This window comes from Lutra lutra, chromosome 5 (genome assembly GCF_902655055.1).
Source record: "Lutra lutra chromosome 5, mLutLut1.2, whole genome shotgun sequence".
Taxonomy (NCBI): Eukaryota; Metazoa; Chordata; class Mammalia; order Carnivora; family Mustelidae; genus Lutra; species Lutra lutra.
Window position 1 is genome coordinate 30192232 of NC_062282.1, and position 19039 is coordinate 30211270.

The 19039-nt window shown below is 41.5% G+C and overlaps 1 protein-coding gene across 2 annotated transcripts in view; it reads left to right on the top strand.

Annotated features, from left to right (window-relative positions):
• WDR70 (WD repeat domain 70) overlaps positions 1–19039 on the top strand; it is a 308541-nt gene that overhangs the window by 236323 nt on the left and 53179 nt on the right. For both annotated transcript variants that reach the window (XM_047730059.1, XM_047730060.1), the window contains one exon: positions 17272–17371. In XM_047730059.1, the coding sequence (XP_047586015.1) occupies positions 17272–17371 (100 nt within the window). The remainder of the gene's footprint in view (positions 1–17271; positions 17372–19039) is intronic.

Here is a 19039-nt window from a genome sequence, read left to right on the forward strand (position 1 = left end):
TTGTGTTTTTGCCTCTGTTCCTACAAGCATGGCGTAATGAGCTCTGTGGCAACAGAGCTGGAAAGCAACCAATAAATATTTGCTTTAAGACGATTTAAGTGTGTGAAATTGGAACTCTTGCTTTTTTGAAATAAGTTAATGCTATCTCAGTATAAACAAAATATTGATACTATTATTTTTATTTTTATTTATTATTATTATTTTTTAATAATAATTTTTAAATAATAAATAATTATTTTTATTTTTATTTTTATTATTTTTTTAAAAGATTTTATTTATTTATTTGACAGAGAGAAATCACAAGTAGGCAGAGAGGCAGGCAGAGAGAGAGGAGGAAGCAGGCTCCCTGCTGAGCAGAAAGCCCGATGTGGGGCTTGAACCCAGGACCTGGGATCATGACCTGAGCTGAAGGCAGTTGCTTAACCCACTGAGCCACCCAGGCGCCCCTTATTTATTTATTGTTGTCGTGAAGGCATTTTCACTAACAAAGTGTACATTTAAAGAAAAGAAAACATTCTATTTCTGTAATTGAGCTAAGTTTAAAGTTACATTATACGGACCTCAACTTTGACTTTGGGGGCAAAAATGCATATTTAAGCCAGTTAACTGTGGCGTTTAATCCTCGGAGAAAAGGCAAAAAAGATCACTTGACTTCTGCAGTACACGTTTTACCAAGATTTAAACTGTGCTCTATTTTCTGTTTTCTATCCTGCACCTCCGGTAGTATGGTTCGTTGCTGCTCTGCTCTGGCTCGAAGTCCAGTATGATCAAACCCGTAGTTCTGCCGATCGGTATATTCCAGATCGATGATACAGCCTTCTTCTGGGCACCCCCGGCCTTTGGTAATCCCTTCCCTTTTCCTGTCCATTTCTGTCTTGTCATTTCACCTCAGTGGGGATTTTCAAACTCAGCCAGATCTCCAGTCTACCTTGTAATTCCCACCACCTGCTCGGTTCTCTCTCCTTCTCTACGTGGAAGAATAAGGAAAATGGGCTAGACCTCTGTCAGACGTTGCCGCCTGATGTAGGTGAATGTCTCTAGGTTGATACCTGCTTGTCTTCAGCCTCCTTCCTTGCAGTTCCGCGGAAGAGGTCTGTCTTCCAGTGCCTCATAACTCTTCTGCCTGCGTGCTTGATCGTGGCTCCTTCCTGCTGCCCCTGACACTTCATTCTGTCAGTTGCTCCCTTTCCTGAATTTTCATCCTTTTCATCCTTATTGGCTCCTCAAATGCTCAAGCTCCTCTGCTTTTTATTTACTTGATTTAACAAAAATATTTTCCAACTCTTCCTTCTTTATTCTATCAGGTATCGACCCAGAAGAGACGATATTCGCTCAGTCACAGATTCACCAAAACTATGCCAAAATTGCTGACTACAATCACTTGTTCTCAGTCATAGTCTTCCATTCCCCAGCTTCAAGCCCTCACCTGCTCTCACCTGGACTACTGTGGGTGTTAACTAACTTCTCTCCCTTCCCCCAGTCTTCCCTTTTCTAGTTTATCTTTCCCACTTCTGCAGAACGATCTTTTCAAAAATACAGATATGATCATATTACGCCTCTCTCCTTAAAGTCCTCAGAGGCTCAACATTGCCCTTGGGTACAAATTCAAACTCCACAGGCGGATATCTGAGGGCCCTAGTGATTTGACCTCCAGCTCTCCAGGCTGATGTGCTACTGGTCTGTTCTTGAGTCCCACCTGTGGTTCCAAAAGCAGTGTGCTGTTTCACAGTTCAGAATCTTTTATATTCTGAGTCCTGTAGTGGAATAACTTTTGCTTGTACTGCTAAGTGATCTCCTACTTATCCTTCAAAGACAGGTGTCAAGCATCCTCACCAGGTTTTAACTGATTTCTCTCTCCTCTACTCCCCCTATCACCATTTTGCTACGATGGCAGAGTTGACCATTATTCTTGGGCTTATTATATAGTTTGTGGATACCGTGCTTATTTATTACACAAAGAATTGCAAATATTTGTTTTATGTTTTCTTCTACTTCTAGACAGGTCTCCTTGAGAGTAAGGAACCATTTTACCAATCTGTGACTCATCTACAACAACTGGCATAGTGTCTTGTACACAGCAAGGACTCCATAGATGTTTGTAGAATGAGTGAATAAACCATTGGATTAATTTTCACATATATTAACCCATCCTGCTTCTATAGACTCAGTGTTACACTTCTAAAGTTAGATAATAAGTTTTGGGTTGTATGTTTTTGATATCACTGTACTTGAAGCTGGCTACTGTGTCATATAGTTTTAAAAAGACTTAAAGAGCAGGAGGAGAAGGCATTTGTAGCTAATGACTTAAGAGAGTTATCTGAATATCGAGGTCTTTTCCTCATATTGCCCTGGTGCCTGGTACAAGCTCATCCATTCATTCTTTTCCTGACCAAAATGTACAAAACTAGAGAAAAGATTTCGTGATTTTATGGTCATTTTTCTCCTTGCTTCCAATCTCCCTCGCTATCTCCACGGAACTGCCGTAGAACTCCATCTGAAATGTAGGTCTGATGGTTGACTCCTCTGTTCATGACTCTTGAGTTCTTTCCTTTCTCCTACATTTTGTCACTTCCACAGCCTTCCACTTTACCAAATTTAAGGTCTTGTTCTTAGGTGGACTTCTTTTGAAAGTTTGTTGTCACTCACAGAACTGTTCAGTGTCCCTTTTGTACCTGTAGTTGATAACACTCACTATCCTCTCTTCCAAGCATATTGTTTCGGAGGATAAATATAACAACACATTGGTAATGTTTACGTTAAATGAGCCAGTCCTCTTCGAGCATCTGCTGCACAGGCGCAGAAACAGATAAGTGGTTTTAGTTACTGGCTGCCAGGGGAACAGAAGGGTTGCCACAACAAACTCAGCAAACAACCCCAAAAGTCCCCAAGAAGCATAAACTCCTGCTGCTGGAAAATCAAAATTAGTAAAGGATTGTGCATTTTTGATGCTTGATCTTAGCTTTGTCCCCTACATCCTTACGGAGAGATTGGACTATTTTCTGCAGCAACTGGGCCATCTTTCGATCTTTAGAAGAGTACATTTGAGGGGCGCCTGGGTGGCTCAGTGGGTTAAAGCCGCTGCCTTCGGCTCAGGTCATGATCGCAGGGTCCTGGGATCGAGCCCGCATCAGGCTCTCTGCTCAGCAGGGAGCCTGCTTCCCTTCCTCTCTCTCTCTGCCTGCCTCTCTGCCTACTTGTGATCTCTGTCAAATAAATAAAATCTTTAAAAAAAAAAAAAAAGAGTACATTTGAGAGTCACTTAGCTTTTGAAGGAATTTGAAAACTTTCTGGTCGCTTTGTGGTCAAGTTGGATTGTGCTCTCCTGGAAGCTTGGTCTTTTGACTGACACTGATAAGCTTGGTTCCAAAGAAACCCAGCATCCTCTTTGCCCTGGCGCCACTGGGCCTCGCCACCCTCCTCCCCCCGCCACTCCCTCTTCCTCACCCTTCCTTCTCTGCCACCTCTCTATCCCTCACTTGAACTGGCTGCCAGAGTTCACAGACAGCTGGGCAGAGAGTGGCTAAATCTGCCCAGCTGCCCGGGAAGCTTGGCGGCCAGGCCGAGGGAAGGAAGCATCGGCTCTCTTTGAAGGTTGGCCGCCAGTGAATCTCAGGCAGCTGGACTTCAAAGGGGGGACCGCTGGGCTTTCCCTCCTGTCTAGGCAGGTCATTCCACAGCACTGTGCTTCCGGTGTTGGCGTAGTGGCTTTCAAGTTCCTCTTCAATTAAAAAGCTGAATGGAAGGCTGCACTTGTGTTCACATTTGTGTTTCTTGTGTCATATAAACGCTCTAAGATCCTCACCCCTCTTACCCCATACTTAAGAGTAAAGGTGGAGGGGAAGGGTAACATCATCCGAAGGGCAACTAAGGAGATTCACAGCAGTAAGTGGGATTAGCTCCTTTCCAGTTGTAACTTGTGTTATTTACCGAGTTTTAAATTACTTTAAGGACTCGTTGTGTGATCTTCGCAAGTAAAGAACCTTGGCTTATGGATTGCTTAACTAGTGACCTAGAATTGGGTTTAGTTGTGACAGTGGTTTTATTTGTTTCCAGAAGCTGGTATAGTGCTCACCTACCTCGCTGCACTCTCTAGTTCTACTTTCCCACTTTCCACTTGCAAATTTCTTTGGTGGTTACGGGTTGGAGGGGGAGGACTGGCCTCTTGAGGAGAGAGCAAAGGTGCTGCACAAAGTCTAGGCCTTTGTTGCTAAAGTCAGAAGAGCTGTGTGTATGTACGTGTACGGTGGTGGATAGGAGAGTAGGCACTGAAGCCGGGTGCCTGAGTTCAAATCTTGGCTCCCACTTAGTGATCATATGGCTTGGGCAACTACCCTTACTTACTGTGTTGTCCTTCTGGAAAGTGGGGATACTAATAGTATTTATCTCATAAGGCCATTGGAAGGTTCAAGGGGTTAATCCATAGCATGCACTTGGGACAGTATCTAGTCCACAGTAAACTCCCAGTAAATGTTAGCTGTCATTATCATGTACCAGATCCCATTGACTGGGGCTAGAGTGGAGGTGAAAATGACTGGGTTAAAATTTTTATTCCCCCTTTTAGATTAAAGATGGCTAGTTTCTGCTTTAGATGGAATTTGCAATAGAATCCCCCCCCGAAATTTTTAATAGTGTTTAAATAATGTATTATGTATTTTGAAGGAGAAAAGTTATTTCATGTTATCTACTCTCCATCCCCCCCTCCCTGCACTGCCTTTTTTGGGGGTACAAGGAGATACAATCATTTAGGACCCTTATTATAATAATCTGTACAAATCCAAAAGAAGCCTGGTAAAACATGATAGCATACATATATGTATATATACTTCAATACATAAATATAAAAAAATGAATATATAAATTAAAAGAGATGATTTAGTGAAGAGTACACTTTCTGGAGTTAGAATCAGGGTTTGAATTTTTGTTATGACAATATACTAGTCATACGTCTTTCAGTAAGTCACCTTGCTAGCCTCAGTTTTCTTGTCTGTGAAGTGAGGTGATTACATACATCTCAGGAGGCTTGTTCTAAGGATGAAATTAGAAAGTGTATGTTTTACTGCACCAAGTAGCAGCATGTTCAATAAACATACCTGTTTTTATTGACACCACCATTGGTGTTACAGATTAAATTCTTACTGAATCACAAGGAAGCCTTTAGTCTATGGAGCAGTGGTTGCCTTTTCCTGAGATTTTTATTCTCTCTAGGTCAGAGGCCAGCAAACTGTGGATCAAACCCAGCCTGCCATCTCTCCTTTAAATAAAGTTTTATTGGAACACAGCCTCATCCATTTGTTTATGTATTATCTATGGCTGCTTTCATGCTACAACAGCAGAAACCAATCATTACAACAGAAACTGTAGTCCTCAAAGCCTAAAATATTTACTGTGTGGCCTTTTCTAGAAAAAAGTTTACTAACTCTTGTTCTAAATACTCTATTTCCCCAATTAAAGTCCAGAGAATGTTAGTTCTCTCAGTGTTAGTAAGTACTATGTGTATTTAAAAAGTGCCATGGTCAAATAAGCATCAGAAATGTTAGAGAGGTTGAGTTATTCTAGGACTGCTATTTAAAAGACTCTGTCTTTTAATACACTAATGTGCATTGTGAATTTTCAAGACAAGGGCATGGTTTTTAAATAAACTCTATTTTCCCAGGCTTCTTTGGCCCCCCACCCCCACCCCCACCCACCCCTGGAGAGGGTGATGTTGCACAAAACATCTTCTGGGAAACCTGCTTTTAGGCTGTTTCTGGAAGGACTTTTTTTCTTAAATCATTTCTCTTGGTGATTTAGGTGATATCCTCATTTGGAAACCTACAGAATATCATCTCATTTTTTTTTCCCCAGTAAAAAGTACACTTTGCTTAAAATCGGAACAGTAAAATATATCAGATATTTAAATGTTCTAATCAGATAACATCCCCATCTTTAAATGATCCTATATGATGTCTGAAGATTGAACTCGGAATCTCAAAGTCCAGAGTTTCATTTTATTCTTTCTGCAGATTCCAAAAGCTTGGGTTTTCTGTAGGGCTTTAACATTTTTTTCCACCCAGCTTTCAGAGGCATAAATCTAGAGTGCCTAACTGGTGTGCCAATTGATTCAGCTAGGGTTTATAGGAAGGGAAATTAATGTGAAGGTAACTTGTGCCTTAGCCAAAAGGGGTTTGTTTTATAGACTAAAGTAAACACCTTGAATTTCAAGTTGCAAGCACACGGGGAGCCAGAAGATTCCAGAGCAGTGGCGTCATATGCAGCCTGTGACTCACACAGCTCAGTGGCTGAGCTTTCTCCTGCAGCTGCAGCTTCCAGCTGGTCATCAGATAGAGCCCTAGGTAGTCACACACTGCAGTCACCTGGCTTCAGATGACCCAACAGGCATGGAATTGCAACATTGTCCAGTTATGAATGAAGGCTGGCTATCTCTTTGCCAAACATAGTTGGAAAATAAATGCTAAGTCATACCTGTTTTCTGAAATCACAGTGGTTCCAACAGTGAGCCTGGACTAAGCGTGGAGAACCCTGCTGGAGAGAGAGTTCAGCCCCGCTCATAAATGTTCACACTCGCCCATTCTGTCTCTGTCTTTCTCTTGCTTGTAAGTTTCCCCATTAAAGGCAGAGGCCAGATCCTAGTCATTCTTGTGCCCTCTAAACCTGGCTTATAGTTGACGCAGTAAATGTTTTATGGAAGAATAAGAGGTCTACGTGTGTCTCTCCCTTTTCCAACTTGCAAATCGTTTGAAGAACATTCCATGTGGTCTCTTCATTTATGTATCTCGTTGTGTGTATAATAGGTCCTCGGTAAATGTGGCTCCCACTGTAAATGTGGATTCTGAAAGTTTCATTTTCACACTTTTATTTTATGGGGGATGATGAATAGACTTTTCAGAAACCTTTGTCAGATTATTACTGTCTTTTGGCTTTAAATTCAGAGGAAGGGAGGGCAGGAAAGAAGGAAGGAATGAGGGAAGGGAAAAAACATCTTGGCTGGAGCATAATTATCTTCTTAAAAAAAGTTAGAAACTTGGAAAATTGTCAACTTAGTATGAAATATATTATTCCCTTGAAACATCCTCAAAAGTTCTGAGTTTCATTTGCTGTATTTATTAAGTCTGTTCCTCTTACAAGCACCATGATATGTGATGTATAACATATTATACTGTTCTAAAACTCATTGGCGTTCTTGGAGTTCAGATGTGTCTGGGAAAGAAGGAATCTGAGGCTGACCTTCTTGAAAGAAAGGATTGGAAATGTGGGGAAAGAGCTTTTATCTAGTACAATAAGGAAAAGCAACTTAAACACAGTCCTCCCTTTCAAATCCTTGAAGAATGAGCTGTTCCTAAGCATTCTCTTCTCTCACTGCAATATTGTCTGCTGGAATCCTCTTATTCGGGGTCCCAAGATCCTATACAAGAATGGCTGCAACTGGTTGGAACCAGACTACAACCACCTAGAGACGGGCGATTCCAAGCGACCACAGCAAGGATTAAGAAACGTTGCTAGAGAGAATTCTTGCTCTCACAGGCAGGTGCAGAAAGGCAAAAGAGGAGCACAGTGATCATGTAAAGTACAACACATGACAAAGTTGAATAAATTTTAAATACTGGATTTCAGGACTGGTTTATGATGGATATTATTTGGTAGCATGCTGAGGTAGAGAATCAGCCTTCTTTAAAAAGTTAAGCTCCTGTAGTATCATGTGACTTAAAATAATGCCAAACACATGTGATGTTTACTATCTGTCAGGTACTGTCCACATCCTTTATGTTATATTAGTTACCTTTTGCTAGCCTAACAAACTACTCTAAAACTTAGTAACTCCAACAACAGACATTTCTTGTTTCTCACTGTTCTGTGGGTCAGTTGGGCAATACTTTTGGTCTGAAATGGCGGGGCTGATTTCTCCTGTGTTCTCTGTTGCATCTACTGTTAACTAACAGCTGGATGGTCTAGGATGTCCTCACCCACATGTCAGCTGGTGCTATGGGGATGACTGGGCACGTCTCTGATCATCCAGGAAGCTAGTCCGTGCTTTTTTACAAGATGACTGGGCTCCAAAAACAGCAAGAGAACAAGTCCCAATGTATATGCCTTTACAGTTTTCTGCTTGTGTCTTGTTTGCTAGTGTCCTTGGTTAGGCTTCTCCAAGAAGCAGATGCTAAGGCAGCCTTAGATGTATAAGAGATCTATTGCCAAAACTCCTACAAGGGAAAAAGTGAGTGCGGGAGCCAGATGAGGAGGCTAGAGAGTACCAGATGGTGACACAGGTCCGACTCCTATGAAAGAAAGAGGGAGGGAAGGGGGGATTTGGCGTTGGGTAGGAAGAATCTCAGACAGCAGCACGGTTCTAAGAAAGCATTGGCCAGGCCAGTGGGAAGTCCTTTTGCCAGAATCACCATAAGGCTTTATTAATCTCCTCTAGCTATGACCTGTCATTCATCACAGGAGCTACAATTGGGACTACTACTCCATTAAGTCTGTAGTCAGCAGTCCCTTTGTGGAAGGACTAGGAGAATTATTGCTCCACTGAGTAGCATTGTCCTTTTTCTTAGGAATCTGGCTACCTCTGTAGTCGGGCTCCTGATCTGAAAATAGGCTTAGATATGGGACTAGAACAAGGGATCATGACTTTTTATTGAGGTGACCACCTTCAGCCTCCTCCTCCTCCATTCATCTCTCTTTTTGATGGTAGAGATGAAGCATTACCTTTGTTGTCTGCCCATCCCTTCTGTCCCTAGGAATGCTGTGTTCTGTCAACCTTCTCCATAACTCCCTGCACATCAAGCCCCCTTGCCTGCCTCTCTGACTTTGCCAGTCATTATGCTTTATGTTATAGTAATTGCAACCTTTTGACTTCTAGTAATTAAGTACTACCACCTGGCTGATATTAATTTGGGCCTCATCATCCCTGTTAATTTTAATGGTCTAGCTCTGTGACATTAGCCCTGGGCTACAGAGGAGAGCTGCCATTGAACTTCTCAGTGATGCTGGCTCTCTCCCCTGTGCTTGCTGATGTCCCCTATAAATGGTGGTTCTTCTGGGCTCTCCCATAAAAAATAATAATCTGTTTTCTCCGGCCTGACATAATATATCCATTCCAGTATGCCCATTTCCCTAGGCCTTTTTATTTCCTCTGCTGGGACAATCAGGGTGTTTTTATTTTACTCAACATTGGCCATCACTTTTCTAGGCCTCCAACAGCTTCTAGGCCCCTAGCAGCTTGTTTGCCCCATATCCTGGGTTCCTTTTCCAAAAATCCTCGCCTCCCCATGCCAAAATCAAGGAATCCTGCTTATCTAGTCTTACATCAAAGCCCCATTGATTAAACATCATCACACTTTAAACTCAAGACACGTCATGGCTCCTTCCAGAAGCTGCTAGCTAATTTGTCCCAGTAGCTGCTAGCTAATTCTTGCATTCTCTTGGTGTGTAATCTCTTTTCTCCTCTCAGCCACTGCAACAGCCCCCCACACCTCCCACCCTGCCCCAGCTGAGTCATCCTGGGATTCAACCCTAGTTATTAGTCTAGAAGCCAGGAGAGGAGGAGGTAGGGGAAGGTCCTCATGCGGGAGGGGCGGTTGTAGGATTTTCCAACACAAACAAAGTTCTAGCTCTTCCTAGGGCAAGAGTGGCCACCACTCTAAGCTGTGAGTGTTCCAAGGGCATCTGCAGATCCAGCGTTCTAAGGACATCCATCCAGATATCCTATCCTTATGTTTCAGGGTCTTAGGTTTTCCCAGCTAGAACCCTGACCTTAGAACACCAGACCTGCCTTGGTTGAGCATTTAAATGTCCCCAGAGCTCTATAAATCTAACTACCTGATCACTTTTGTCTATTGCTCAGCTCTGTCCGTTATTCCACTGCAGGAGATGAGGGCCTCTTCAAGAAGTACTGAAGTCAGCCCTCTGGTTCTCCCACATCGTCTCTAATGTTAATGGCCCTCAATTTCTCATTATCCCTCTGTAGGGTATCAGTACAACTTAGCTGTAGCCAGCCAACACCATTATTTCTGTAGGCAGTTGTGCCTCCCGTGTCTTTTAAATGCCTAAAACATTGTACCCACAAGGACATTCCCCTATACCAGGATGTGTTCCCAGGTCACGTCCAGTGAAATCTGTAGCACTTGAACTAGTACCAAGCACTAGGGTGTATCTGCACCTCATAGTCCACTTAGAACAATGTTTTCTCTATCTGTCAGGAGATGAATGAGCCAGTCCCACATTCCTATCTCACCCTGATGTTGTTGGATCCCTCATAGCAGCACTTGTGTTAGTCTGGGTCCTCTGAAAACAGACACCAAGATCAGGATTAAACATGTGAGATTTACTGGGGACAGGCCTGAAGGGGGTAATGGGTAGGGAGTCTGTGAAGTCTGGAAAGAGAGCATGATGCGGGTCACACCTCTGTGAAAGGAAAGAAAGAAGCATTAAATGTTCATCTGCGGATGAGTGAATAAATAGAATGTGATACATTTATACAATGGAATATTTTATTTGGTAATAAAAAGAAGTGAACTACTGATAATATCTACACTGTGGATGAACCTGAGAAACATAGATGAAAGAAGCCAGTCACAAAAGATAGCTCATTGTGTCATTTCATTTAGATGAAATGTGCAGATAGACAAATACACAGAGACAAACTACAGTAGCAGTTGCTTGGGGCTGAGGGGTTCGGAGGGAAATGGGCAGTGATTGCTAATGTGTATAGGGTTTCTTTCTGGGGGTGATGGAAACGTACTTAAATTATGGCTGCCCAACTCTCTGGAAATACTAAAATCAGTGAACTGCATACTTTAGGTAGACAAATTCCATGGTATGTGAATTATATCTCAATAAAACTGTTATAGTAAAAGAAAAGAAAAAAGAGGGCCATGCAGAAAAACTCTTAGACTGTAGCACAATGTCAAGAAAGTTTCATGCAGATTGGCTGGGAGCGGTCCTTGGAAAGCCTGGCTGAGTCACAGAGGCAGGGGGCATGGCAGTCAGTTATGGTTTTTACCCTGGGAGATGTGACAGGCACATTTTCACGGCTGCATGACCTGTATGCCCAAGCAAGTCACATGTCCATACCCAGAACCCAGGGTTTGAGAAGAAAACAGCACATCTTGATGAAAAGAACAGCAAAGTTGTATTGCAAAGACTTGTGCCGTGCTCAATTCATTAAATTTTCCCAACAGCTGACGTGGATATTATTATTATTCTCATTTAATAGATGGCAGAGGGGGGCATAGGGAAATTAGTTTACCCAAGATCATTCAGATGGTAAGTGGTGAAGCCTGGATTTGAGCTCGTCAGTCTGGCTGCATCATCTGTGCTTTTTATCATGATGTCATATTTTCACACACTGTATTAATCTGAATAACACAGCATCAGTTGGAGAGGCATTACTGTCCCTTTCTCCTCACTAAAATGAAGGCTTCATGGCAGTAGGGAATGGCAAATCATGCTCATATGACAGTTTCTGTTGTTTTGTACGTATTCTCTTCATTCTCCTTACTACAGAATCAGAGAGACAGGAGTGAATTATGTTCAGTCTAGACCAGTATTTATTCTGTTCTTACTCTTGCCATTTAAAAAAATCCTGGCATATTTTTATCCTGGTGTAATAGGTAACTCTAACGTGTGATTGCACATGTAGAGTTGCTTGGTTATTGAAACTAGGTTCCCAAGGAGAAAGAAATTTTTTATCTATTGAGGGGGTCCTAGAAACAGATTTGAGAGGACAAATGTTAGTACCCTTCATCGGTTAGGGAGCCCTCCATTTGCTTCATCTTGCTCTTGGGATTTGTATTCTGGTAGCACAGCTGCGTGCCAGCAACTTTCTGAAAAGAGGTTCCTACTACAGAGTTAATGAATGTGTGGTATTGACCTAAGACAGGGATTAGAAAGTCAAACGTAACTCCGTGTCTTTGGGAGTTGAGGAGAAGGGGAGGGGTGGGAAGATGGGTACAGTATGTTATTTTAAAAATTAACAAACTGAGAAACAGAAAGATTAATCCGTTTGGCCAGGGTCAAACTAAAATGTAACAGGCTGAAAATTTAGGTGAAATCAGCTTGGCTGTAGGACCAGTATTCTTTCTGTTAAATTTTCCTCTATTTTCAGCCCAGCAATTCATTTAAATTCCCTCATTTAAAATAGTTTATTCCACTGTCTCTATTAGTTACAAAACATACTTTGATCATTTTGAGGGCTGTCATTCTTCTTGCATTGATCGACACACATAGAACAATAAAGATACTGGGATCTAGGCAGCCCGGGGGTGTCAACTCACTGACCATCGGTTACACCTCAGAATGTTTGGATTATGTTTAGGATTTGGGGAATGGTATATTTAAGACTTTGTGGAAGACATCATATTTTTCTATGAGAATTTGGCAGACTGTGTTGGAGAAGAAAAGCTGGAATTAGTCAGCACAGCCACGGAAGATGGGACCAGGAGTCATACGTAGATATTGGAATTCTAGGAAGGAGTCTTGGACCCAGTTTAAGAAAAGTGTTCCCAGTTAGAGCCACCCAGAAATGGACTGATCTTGCTTGTGAGGTAACATGTTCTGTGCTGTCAGAGGCTCCTGGCCATCTGCTAAGAAAGGATCGAGGGACAGTTTTACCAATTGGAGTTTGTATGGTACTATCTCAGGAGAGGGCCCTTAAAATGCCAGCATTTGTGCTTGTGTTTTCCATCACTATGAATCTGAGACTTGATACTCTCCAAATCATAACCGAAGGCCCTCCTAAGAATAGGAAACCTATATAAAGGAGTTAATAATCTCAGCTTCCCTGAAGAACGATGTTCTTCGCTTGGGATGATCATAAAATCAGTTAAAGGAGAAGTCACGGTTTTAGATTTCCCAAGTTATGCCAGAAGTGTTTTTAGTCGGGTTGACGCTGTTTCCAGAGCATAAGTGTGTTTGTCATCTATTTTATGCAAGTTTAAGATCACCTCTGGCTCTCATTTTATTTCATTAGAATAAACTTTTGTTATTGGTTAAAGTGAAGTTAATAATTGGAGAGCACTTTTGACATGAAATCTGTGAACTGTTCATCGGAAGTGAGGACATTTTGCTTTTTTATTTTATTGGGTCCTTTTAAAAGAGGAAATGACTTAGATTATTTTGAGTGCAATCTCTTGAAATCTTAATTTTTAATATGCGGCCGTTTGTTGCTCTAAAAGACTGTTGCACTGACATGTGAATTACTATGGCAGCAGGAACCACGGGAGTCAGAAAGATGGGGGGGAGTTGTTTTGTGGTGTATATTCACACATTTTGCCCTATAAATAGTGAATTGTAAAAATTTCAAAACACCCAACCTCCAATATAGTGACCCTTTAAATAAAGTAGTACCTAAAAGAGGAGACATAAAAGTGGGGCAGATGAATATTTGGTAAAGTTCTTTCTTATTAGATTAAGGCAAAATGACCTATTGTCACAATTGCTTATTTCCATCAGTTCCTGTATTACAGGTTCCAACTTGCCAGTTAGATCCAGTAGAATCTTAAGTTCTGAAACAGTGCTTTCTCTTTGCTTGAGTACCAGGTGGCTGTATGCCTTTAAACCCTAGAGCCCCTCTCAGGGCAGTGAAAAGTGGAAGCAAGACCCACCTAGGGAACAGCAGATTCGCAGGCTCATCTCACCCTTCTCTGAGCAACAAGGATGAGAATTAGACAATCACAGGGAGAAACCTGCTTGCCATGGGGCTCACGCTGAAGATTAAATGATATGGTTCCTTTGGATTCTATACCTTTTAAGGTTTTTTATCCCACTTTACTGCTATATGTTTACATACACACATCTATGTGTATGTGTACATTTATGTGTTCAAATGTTGGCATTCAAAATCTGTTTTGTCCTATTAATAAGTACATACTGATCAGTTTGTTGAAGTATAAAATACTATATATACTAGTTTTTGTTTTTTCCTTAAGAATCACAGAGCTGTCAGTGACCCTAGAAGTCATCTGGTGCAATCCATTTATTTTATAGCGGGCAGACTAGTGATCTGGAGAGACTAATTTGTCCCCAGCCGCACTGCTATTTTTTATTGAATGAAGTCTAGATTTTCTGTCTCCTGGTCCTGGCCCAGTTTTACTATCCTGCACTGCTTTACCGGTTCTGAAATGACTGGTCTTCCTTCTATGTATATGTGTATATATATTAAGGAGCATTAAAAATAAGCAAAACATTTAAAACAAATAAACAAAAAACTAAGTTAATTTCACTGAGGCCAAATGTAAGTATAGACTTTTTGGTAAGCTGCTACCAATACGGTATCTTTCAGAAGTTCTATTTATTTTTTTATTTTTTAAGTTTTTATTTATTTATTTGACAGAGAGAGACACAGTGAGAGAGGGAACACAAGCAGGGGTAGTGGGAGAGGGAGAAGCGGGCTTACTGCTGAGCAGGGAGCCCGATGCAGGGCTTGATCTCAGGACCCTGGGATCATGACCTAAGCTGAAGGCAGACACTTAACAACTGAGCCACCCAGGCACCCCCAGAAGTTCTATTTAGAATTTAGTCGTTGATAACTTGATAAAACATGGCCAAGTGGCAGATTTTCCTAATTGAGTTTGGTAGCAGAGTTTCATTTCTCTGAGGATCAAAATACTCCCAGACTATTCTCCGCATGTGCCCAGAATGATCTTTTTTTTTTTTTTTTTTAAAGATTTTATTTATTTATTTGACAGAGAGATCACAAGCAGGCAGAGAGGCAGGCAGAGAGAGAGGAGGAAGCAGGCTCCCTGCTGAGCAGAGAGCCCGATGCGGGGCTCGATCCCAGGACTCTGAGATCATGACCTGAGCTGAAGGCAGCGGCTCAACCCACTGAGCCACCCAGGCGCCCCCAGAATGATCTTTTTAAAAATAAGCAAACCTAGTCACGTTCTCCTCTGAGTAATCACCATTAAGCAGCTCCCTTTTGCCTTCAGGATAAAATCTAAGCCCTTAACATGGCCTATAAAGCTTGCTGTGATCGAGGCCCTGCTCACACCATCCCCCCACCTCTCCTTCCCCTCCAGTCGTGGTTAGCTTCTTTTAGTTCTTTGAACGCAGCTAGCTCCTTTACCTTTATGCACGTTAGCTTTCCATTGCTTAACAAATTACACTGTTTAGTGCCTTAAAAAAAAATCACCCAATTTATTATTTCACAGTTTCTGTAGGTAAGATGTCTGGCATGGTGTGGTGAGTTCTCTTCTTAGGGTCTCATCAAGCTAAAATCAAACTGTTGGCCAAGGCGGTGGCTCTCCTCAGGGGCTCAGGGTCCTCCTTCAGACGCACTGGTTACTGGCAACATTCAGATCCCCATGTCCCTGACATATCTTTAGAATCAACAGTGGCATGTCCAACACTTCCAGTCTCTTATTTACTCTCTGTCATGTCTCTGCAGCTTTTTCTTCTGTCCTCAGCCGGGAGAAAGTTCTGCTTTCCCCGTCTCATGTGACTACTTCAGCCCACCTGGGTAATCCAGGATGATCTCCTTCTTTGAAGGTTAACTAGTTAGTAACCTTAGTTATACCTGCAGCGTCCCCTTTGCCATGTAGAGTGACATGACACCAGGAAATGGAGGTCATGGGGGTCGGAATTCTTCCTACTACAACACAGTACCCTGTGACTGGAATATTCATTGTTACCTCTGCGTCCTCCTCAGTCATCTGCTAACTCGTGCTTTCATCCACTGGGTCTCAGGATTTCTTTCTGCCCCCCTCCCGCAGTTCTCAGGTTTGGATTAGGCATCTCTCTTCAGTGCTCACTTATTACTCCTCATGTCCCCATCATACCACTTGTCACTTACGCTTACCCGTACGTATTCCTTCAGGGGACTGTCAACTCTCTAAGGAGAAAAGCTGTGTTTATCTTGGCACATTTGTGTTTCCCTGTTTAACCTTGTGTCTTTCGTACAGTTGATGCCCAATTAAAAGAGAAGTTGAATCATTTAATTATTTGTACCCATGAAAGGTGGAAGCATGAGCAACATGTTTAATACAAATTTCTAAGACTATCAGAGGAAGAGAGAGGACAAATTAAACTCAAGATATACAAATTATTAAAAACAAAAACAAAAACAAAACCCAGCCTGCTTTTGTGAGATAATGAGGTGCTCCTCATTACTGGAAACTTTTAGGTAGAAGCTCACAGACGGGGGGTCGGGGGTATTGATGTGAGGCTAATGGACATGAGCTCCATTTTGTGACTCATTCTTGTTAGGGTTGATGTAAGACTGAAAGAGATGGAGTCACTTTTATTCCTATCCCTGTGGCTCCCAGGAGAGACCTCCATGCTGTGTCACCAGCCGTGTCCCTTGTCCAGTCACTGGAATTACCTAGCCTGGTGGAGCTAAGATAATCGACCCCCTAGTTTTTGCCTGTGATGGTTACTGAATCATTACTGAGTGACAAGATTAGTAGAGTTACCTTTGTAAGTCATTAACTGTGAAGAAGTAACACTGGAAGTAAAAAGACTACTAACATACATGAACAGAGAAGGAGTATCATGTAGAGTGTAAGAGCGGCCTTTCAGTTCAAACACTGAGCTGTACCACATGAGCTATGTGACCTTACCTCAGGTACGTAAGTCTTTGCGGTTCTGTTTCCTAATCTGTAAAACGCAGATGATAATAGTAGAACCTAACTTGTAGAGTGACTGAGAGAATTGAGTAGACGAGATAGTAAAGGGTACAGTGTGTAGGGTACGATTAGCATTGTGTCAGGGTTGGCTCTCCCCCTCTTCCACTCCACAGCAACATAATCCTGCAGGCACGTTAAAGAGAGTTCAAGACCTACAACCACATGCACGGTGTCTGGCATATACTAGGAATACAACGAGGCTTGAACTCACAATGCTGAGATCGTGAGTCCCATGCTTTACTGACTCAGCCAGCCAGGCAACCCTACAATGATATTTTTAATTTAAAAAATGATACGTTCATTTGTAATTTTTATTCAGATTTTTCAATTTTATTTTATTCGTATTTACCATAGGAAATGGTCCCAATGACTTTATGCTCTGAGAACTAAATACTGTGCCAATCTTGTGTTGCTTAGAACTTGCTAAGGCAGTCTGAAAAAATGGGACTTAATCTCTTTTTTATTATTAAAGCAAATGGATGTTTTAAGAAACCTTTTGAATTATTTTCCAGAATAAAGAAAACTATATTCAAGTAAAATTCATATTATACGTATATCGTTTTCTAGATGATAAGGTAAAATACTCCTGCCACAGAAACGTTCTCATTTGAATTCCGATGAGATATTAACACTTTGCTTGTTTTTCAAACAGGTTCATCCCAAATTCCACTATAAACAGGCTCATGACCCGGGCACAGACACTTCTTGTGTGACTTTTTCTTATGATGGTAATGTCCTTGCCTCTCGTGGAGGTAGGTTAAAAACTTTCTTTTGGATGTGTCTCTTTGTTTAAAAATGATCATAATTAACAGATGTTACTTTAATATCCTAACAGTAAAGCTATCTGTCCTTTTGTTAATGTACTTTTGCCAGTCTTTTTTTTTTTTTTCATTAAAATGCATTTCTAACTTGGCAATATTGTTTTCTTAAAAGATATCGAGTAAAATTTAGAAAATATATACTTTTTGCCTAAAGTTTTATTTTAGCTTTAAATTCCATCAGAGTTTGAGCCTCCAAGGATGACCTTTGCCTCTAATTTAACGAAATTTTGTAGATGATGTTCTGTATTCTTCCTATATTGTTTTATAATTTAGAGTCTTCTGTTGGCTCACAATTTTTTTTTCCAGTTTGAACACTGTACCTCAATTCAGTTAAAAAAAAATTGTGTACTTTGATGTTAGTTTTTAAATAACTTCATAGTTCTCTATTTACCCACATTCATATGGTTGAATATGGTTTTTTTTCTTGCTGAATCTTTCTCACATCAATGAACCAAGTGTTGATACAAGAGAATAGAGAGGGCAGCTTATGAGCTGACTGAGCCAGCCAGGCAACCCTACAATCATATTTTTTATTTAAAAAACGATACGTTCGGGGCGCCTGGGTGGCTCAGTGGGTTAAAGACTCTGCCTTCAGCTCAGGTCATGATCTCAGGGTCCTGGGATCGAGCCCTGCATCGGGCTCTCTGCTCGGCAAGGGGCCTGCTTCCTCCTCTCTCTCTCTCTGCCTGCCTCTCTGTCTACTTGTGATCTCTCTATGTCAAATAAATAAATAAAATCTTTAAAAAAAAAAACGATACGTTCATTTGTAATTTTTATTCAGATTTTTTATATTCCCATTATGGGAAGTATGGGACATGACTGAGGATCTTCCTGTAGGCCCGTTTGTGGGGAGGGAAAAGAAACAGTAGAGTAGGAGCCATTACAGATGGCTTTAAGTATCACATAAAGGATTTAGTCTTTATTCTGTAGGCCATGTTAATCTAGCAACACTACATTTGGTCAGTCATTCACTCACTCAACTGCTCTATGTTGAGCAACTACTCTGAGCAAGCATTGTGCTAGGTGCTGGGTCTAAACTGTGAACATCATAGAAGAGTTCCTTTCCTGAAAGAATGTGCTCTGGTGTAGAGGGTAGTGGGAGTGAGAAGGAGATGGAGAGATTTGGCCTGGCTTTCGCTCAAGTCAGCCATTCCATGTCTGTGTACCTTGGGAATTGCATCAGATTCTCTTTCTTCTGAGGAAGCCTTGTCTGTTATATCCAAACTACCGTCACTTACATAATTGTAAAACATCAAAGCACATGTATTTTCTATTTATGGTCTATATGGAAAAGGGGGGGGTCTGTATAAAGTGTGTATTTTGGTCTATCGGTTCTAACCTATTTGAGTCCTGAGAGGACTCTTAATTAAGACTGTATATACTCTTTACTTACAAATAATGGTTCTTACCTCAAGAGTGTGTACCTGAATCGTCAGAAAGTTTTTCAAATGATAAATGTTTCACTTAGAAACTCTCACGTTGGGGTGCCTGGGTGGATCAGTGGGTTAAAGACTCTGCCTTTGGCTCAGGTCATGATCCCGGGGTCCTGGTATTGAGCCCTGAATCAGGCTCTCTGCTCAGCAGGGAGCCTGCTTCCTC